The sequence below is a fragment of the Vicia villosa genome, linkage group LG7 (assembly GCF_029867415.1).
Source record: "Vicia villosa cultivar HV-30 ecotype Madison, WI linkage group LG7, Vvil1.0, whole genome shotgun sequence".
NCBI classification, from domain to species: domain Eukaryota; kingdom Viridiplantae; phylum Streptophyta; class Magnoliopsida; order Fabales; family Fabaceae; genus Vicia; species Vicia villosa.
Genome location: NC_081186.1, coordinates 8,643,844 through 8,649,896, shown reverse-complemented (window position 1 = coordinate 8,649,896; position 6,053 = coordinate 8,643,844). Strand labels below are relative to the sequence as shown.

Genomic DNA, 6,053 nt, shown 5'->3' with positions numbered 1-6,053 from the left:
AATTACCTCCTGATGCGGCTGAATCGCTTTCTTTTATTCCTATTTCAACAATCTGGACAACTCGTTGGGGAGATCAGAATCTTCATAAGCTTCCTCCTCGGCTTGGTAGATCGGATTGTCAAAATCATAATAAGCAATAGCGGAACTGTTACCAATGGAATCCGTGGTAGTGGAACATCTGCATGATTGATGTTTTTATTTTAGTTCTATTTTTATTAAGCTATGTGCAAGTGTGTGCAAAAACATTGCCATTTAAAGGAAAAAGTTAAAAAGACAAAGACAAAGAACAAAACTTTGAATGCAAAAAACGTCCTTTTATTTCATGATTAACTTTGAAAATGCGAACTGCATGGCCCTACAAATGATTCACTACACCTTGGGCAGAGCGTAGGAATTATGGCATGATAAGAAAAGTAAAAACAAGGAATTTACTCCTGAGCTTGTGTAACTTGGATGACATCCTCAATTGTCCAGTTGCGAGGCATTTCCCCAGGAATACTTGGACGAATCCAGCTATCAAAATCACAGTCACTATCCACCTCCTCACCATTGACAATGGCATGAACCTGACCGTCTTGAATGACACCCCCACTCACGAACTTGACCGAACTAAGAATACCAAACTTGGGCGGTGCATTTTGCTTTCCAGGATTGAAACCGAGACCATTCTTGTCAAATTTGGGACGCACGTCAATTACTTGCCCCCAGCCTTCCACTTTTCCAGTCTTGACAACAACCTGTGCGTCTTTCTGGGAAGACATGACCGTTTCTGGCTTCACTATCTCATAAGGAGGAGTTCTCACAGCATTCACAGCCTCGAACGCTTGGAACGGTGTCTCATGTATTTCACCTTCGATCTCTACATATCTGAAAGAGGACAAGTGACTCACGATGTAATCCTCTTCACCACAAACCGTCACCACTTTACTGTCAACCGGGTACTTCAACTTCTGATGAAGAGTGGATGTCACCGCACCAGCCTTGTGAATCCACGGTCGTCCCATCAAACAACAGTAAGCGGGTTGAATATCCATCACATAAAAGGTTGTAGTAAAGATCTGAGGACCCACTTGGATTGGTAGATCTACCTCCCCGAACACAGACCTCCTTGAACCGTCAAAGGCGCGCACTACCAACTCACTTGGTCTCAACTCAACACCGGCATAGTCAATTCGCATGAGGGCCGACTTGGGAAGTACATTCAAAGAAGACTCAGTATCAACCAAAACACGGGACAAAGTCTTCCCCTTACACTCAATCGAAATATGCAAAGCCTTGTTATGGTTTCTCCCTTCCGGAGGAAGATCATAATCCGTAAATCCCAAACCGTTCCCAGCGGAAATGTTATTGGCTACCGCCTCTAGCTGATTCACAGATATTTCATGTGGAACATAAGCACCATTCAGAATTCTTAAGAGAGCATTTCTATGACCTTTTGAACACATTAGCAGTTGCAAGATGGAGATCTTTGACTGGGTCTGACCCTACTGCTCAACCACTTTATAATCAGATTTCCTGATAATTCTCAACAATTCTTCTACAACCTTGGGAGACACGGCATTTTCAGGTGCCCATTCTGAACTGGAGAATTCTGGACATCAGTCACTACTTGTTTCCCTTTTGTCTTAGCGAAAGAATCTGCATCATTTTGAACAGGTTGAGGGGAGAACACCCTACCACTGCGAGTAATTATACTGATCAAATCTATTGATCACCGCATCTAACAGTGCCAAATCAAATCAGGGTTGTACGCCCAAAAACCTAAAACACACTAAACCACGACACTACGGATTTTCATCCTTTCTAATCTGGCAACTCAAAATGCCTTTCAAATCGCAAACTACGATAGGCCATTCAAAAAGCCTCAAAACAACTTCAAACCATTCAAATCAAATTCTAAGGCGTACAATCCTGTGCCCGAACTACGTTGACTCTGATTCTCCCTAAGGAGATACGTAGGCACTTGGATAACCAAGGCGAGTCCCCCTCCCTAAAATCTCAATTTTCCCCTATTCAATTCCTTAGCTATTAAACCTCTAAATTTTAGCCATAAAACCTTTACCATAATGCCAAGGGACGGCCTTTTCACTCTCATACGGAATAGGCCCTGGCACGGTAATCATCAACGCCGTTGGTTGTTCCTCATACGGGATAGTGACAAGTATCTGAATAGGCACTTGGATACATATTGGAGCAACCGGCTCATAAGGAATTGAGATCACATACACTTCACCATCCTTACTCTTCGCATCTCTCAACCTTTGGTAAAATTGAAGAGGACCCTCATCAATCAGCTTTTGTACCATACTTTTCAAATCAGCACAGCCTTCGGGTTGACTCTTGCAATTCTCACAATCAACACCACAGCCCGGGAAGATGCCACTATTGACCAGATGTTGCTTCACAGACACAAGAGGGAAGGTCAAACAGCCCACGTCAGATACAACACTTATCTCTTCACTCTCAATGGCATTCACACCTGAACCTCCGTGAGCAGGCATCGGATTATTGACAACATTGGGTGTAGGAGTGAATTGAATAATCTTTTGATCCAACAAGTCATGGACTTTATTCTTCAACGCAATGCACCTTTCTGTATCATGGCCAGCGACACCTGAGTGGAAAGCACATCGTGCGTTTACATTGTAATTCGGAGATTGTGTGTCCGGAGCATTCAGAGCATCTCTCAAAGTAATCTTCTCAATCTTGAGCAAATATTGTAGCCCTTGAGCATAGGTCATAGGAATCAGATCAATCTTTCTGTGAGGCCTAGTCCTGGGAGGATAGTGATCATTATTGGAACGGTGTCCATGTTGATGTTGTTGTTGTTGCTCCGGTACTGGGATCATGACAGCATTAACCTGTGAATTGTTTCTCCCTGAACCCCTTCTTCCATATATGGCATCCGCATTTCCTTCCTTCCTTCGGGCATAACCCTCAGCTTGTTTCTTACCACTAGAAGTATTAGAAGAAGCCCCCAACTGAATTTTCCCCATCTTTAGACCCATCTCAACATGTTCGCCATATCTCACCATCTCAGAAAAGTTGGCTGAAGCACTACAAGCCAAGTAATAGTGTCCAGACAAAGTACTGGTGAACATATCTATCATCTCGCGCTCAGTCATAGGTGGCTGAACTCTCGCAGCTAACTCGCGCCATTTCTGAGCGTACTCTTTGAAAGATTCTTTAGACCCTTGAACCAAACTCTGCAACTGAGTCCTATCGAGCGCCATATCAACATTGTACTGATAGTGCTTAATGAAAGTCTCCACAAGATCTCTCCAAGAATGGATATGAGTGCGCTCAAGTTGAACATACCATTCCAAGGAAGCTCCAGCCAAGCTATCCTGGAAGAAATGCATCAGAAAACCCTCATCCTCAGAGTATAGCGACATCTTACGATAATAAGCCTTGACATGAGTCATAGGGCAGGCCGCCCCATTGTATTTGTCAAAAGATGGAACTTTGAATTTCGGTGGGATCCTCACACCAGGAACCAACCCCAAGTCATTGATATCCATGCCTAACACCCCTTTGCCTTCAACAGCTCTGAGACGTTCTTCAATCAGATGATACCTCTCGGCTTCCTCATGTGCACCATCAGCACTATGCCTCGATACCTGATCAAAGTTCTCAACATTGAAATCCAAATTACCACGGTTCTGATTATCTCTCCTTCCCAACAGACGAGATGGAGGTGGAGGTGGGAACCCGTGATACTGATTGAAAGGATTATAGTGCCCTCCCACGTGATCAAACTCATTCGGATCATGGTGATCGTCAATCCTGCCAGACACATCGTCAAACAGCCCCGGATGTCCTCCTTTCTCAACCCTTCTGGAGTTCTCGACGAGAACTCGCAAGTCATCCTGCCCCTTGGTCACATTAGTCAATGCTTCCATAAACTGCGCCATCTGCGCATTCATCTGCTCTGTCAATTGAGCTCTCATCTCAGCCATTTGTTCCTGAATCTGTTCCATCTGTCTTCTCTGATTGCTCCTAGTCGGATATGGGTGATTAGCTATCTTAGAACTCCTTTTGGTAACAAAACAGCGAGACATAAGATATAAGCCCTGCAAAAACCTGCAAATATATGACATGTATGATATATGAATGATATGCATGAAATGTTTGTCAATTTTCAGGTATCCAAGAGTTCATCCCACTTTCAGATAGGACATAGCAACCCTGATACATAATGTATTTGAACAGCATCCACACACAAGAATAATTCGGCAAACTGAGCATATTTCATTCAAACATAACTGAGAATCTGAGTTCGTACAACAAAGCACATAACCGCGTCACAAAGTGCTCATAAGGCATACAAAAGAATCCAGAATACCAAAATACGACCCCATCCAACAATCCTGGATATGGGCGACAAACATGAAAAATAAACAGTGAATTGACTATGAGTCAAACAAATTCACTCCACAGCAGCACTAGGACCGTCTAACGACAGAATGAGCTCCTCCATCTCCTCTCTGTTGGGCTCAGAGTCTTCTTAGTTCTTCTTCAAGCCGAGCGGTCTTAGCTTTCTCTTCCGCTAGCTGTTTATCTGAATCCCGCTTCTGCCTCTTGAGACTACTCTCAGATCTCTGTAATTGTAGACAATCTTCTTTTAACAACTCATAGGGATACCTCTGGACACTTGCCTGGCTTGAAATTGCGCCTTCGACTTGCTTGAGTTGACGCATTAACATAAACTTTGCATCTCTTTCTTCAAAGAATTTAAGTTGGTCTCTTGTTCCCTTTCGTGCAACCTGTAGTTGGTAACCAAAGCATCCTTGTAAAGTTCTGTTGGCACAAATTCAGATAGAATCAAAGGAGGTTGCTTTTGAAGTGGTGCAACCCTGTCATATGGCAACAACAAGTCTCCGACCCGCCTTTCCATCCATTTAACATACGGTGTCAGAGCAAGCGATTCTTTCTTCCCTAGACAGGCTCCATAATGCTTACAGATTTTCTTCCAAGCCACAATTATCCTCTTCAATTTTTCTGGATCCGACCCCTTCTCAAAATAGACCGTCTCCGCTACCAAATGATCCGTCGGTTTGTCCTTTAAAGTATACCCCAATTGACGCAAGGATGACACGGGATTGTAATTGATGCAACCTCTAGTACCAATCAAGGGAACATTGTCGAACTCCCCACACCCAACAATCACCTCGGAAACATTAATTCGGTACCTTTGCCACTGAATATCGTAAGAAGTAAGTGACATAATCCTGTGTGTCCACTTGAGTGTATGTATTGTCTTCACGAAGTGTCCTTTGCTGGGAAACAAAGAAAGAAACCAGATGAACAACAACTGAAGGCAACAAGTGATGGCACCACCACTCTTCTCATATCGGGAATGAACGACATAATAAGTATCGGCCAACAATGTGGGAATAGGATTCCTTCCCATGAAGATGTGTACCGCGGCCGAGTCTACAAAATTGGGAACATTCGGGAACATCACAATCCCATAAATGGCCACAGCGAGCAATGCATTATACGCATTCCAATTCTTTTTCTCAAATTCCTCTTTAGCTTTTCTCACCAAGAACTTCAAGGAGAACCCCGAGACACCTCCATTCGACTTCCAATTATCAGATACTTCTTTTATGCTCAAATAAAGAGCAGCAGCGATCAACTTGAAATTCACTTCCTTTGGAACGTCGATGAATGGCACTTCGTCTTTTACCTTGAGATTAAGAATGATAGAATACTCTTCCAATGTCGGAGCCAACTGGTAATCCTGGAACGTGAAACACCTCATTTTAGGATCATAGAATTGCATCAAAGTTTGCAAAGCAGGTGTCTCAACCACGGTTTCCAACAAAGTCAAAATATTCCCTTAATTATTCGTGAAACTCTTCAGGCAGAAAGCGGTCATTAACGAACTCAAACCCTCTAATGCGGTCAATGGCTCTCGGAAAAAGCTGTAGGTGTGCGTATGTCTCTTTGCTTCCTTGACAGTATCAATGGGAGTGTCCATCTTTAGCTCGAGTGAACTCCTAAATGTCCCGGAAAAACATGACATGCAAATGCTTATTATACATATC

General features: G+C 43.3%; 2 protein-coding genes across 2 annotated transcripts; both read right to left on the bottom strand.

Annotated features, from left to right (window-relative positions):
* Positions 1–2,036: 2,036 nt before the first annotated feature.
* Positions 2,037–3,425, bottom strand: LOC131618636 (uncharacterized). Its single transcript, XM_058889814.1, has one exon. The coding sequence runs from the start codon at positions 3,423–3,425 to the stop codon at positions 2,037–2,039; it is 1,389 nt and encodes a 462-aa protein (XP_058745797.1).
* A 1,274-nt stretch (positions 3,426–4,699) lies between these two features.
* Positions 4,700–5,767, bottom strand: LOC131618635 (uncharacterized). Its single transcript, XM_058889813.1, has one exon. It carries the CDS (start codon positions 5,765–5,767, stop codon positions 4,700–4,702), a length of 1,068 nt encoding a protein of 355 aa, XP_058745796.1.
* Positions 5,768–6,053: the final 286 nt, after the last annotated feature.

What these genes read in the sequence shown, in the direction of transcription:
- LOC131618636 (XM_058889814.1), bottom strand. Translation starts at nt 3,425, where the DNA reads ATGACTCATGTCAAGGCTTATTATCGTAAGATGTCGCTATACTCTGAG.
- LOC131618635 (XM_058889813.1), bottom strand. Translation starts at nt 5,767, where the DNA reads ATGAGGTGTTTCACGTTCCAGGATTACCAGTTGGCTCCGACATTGGAA.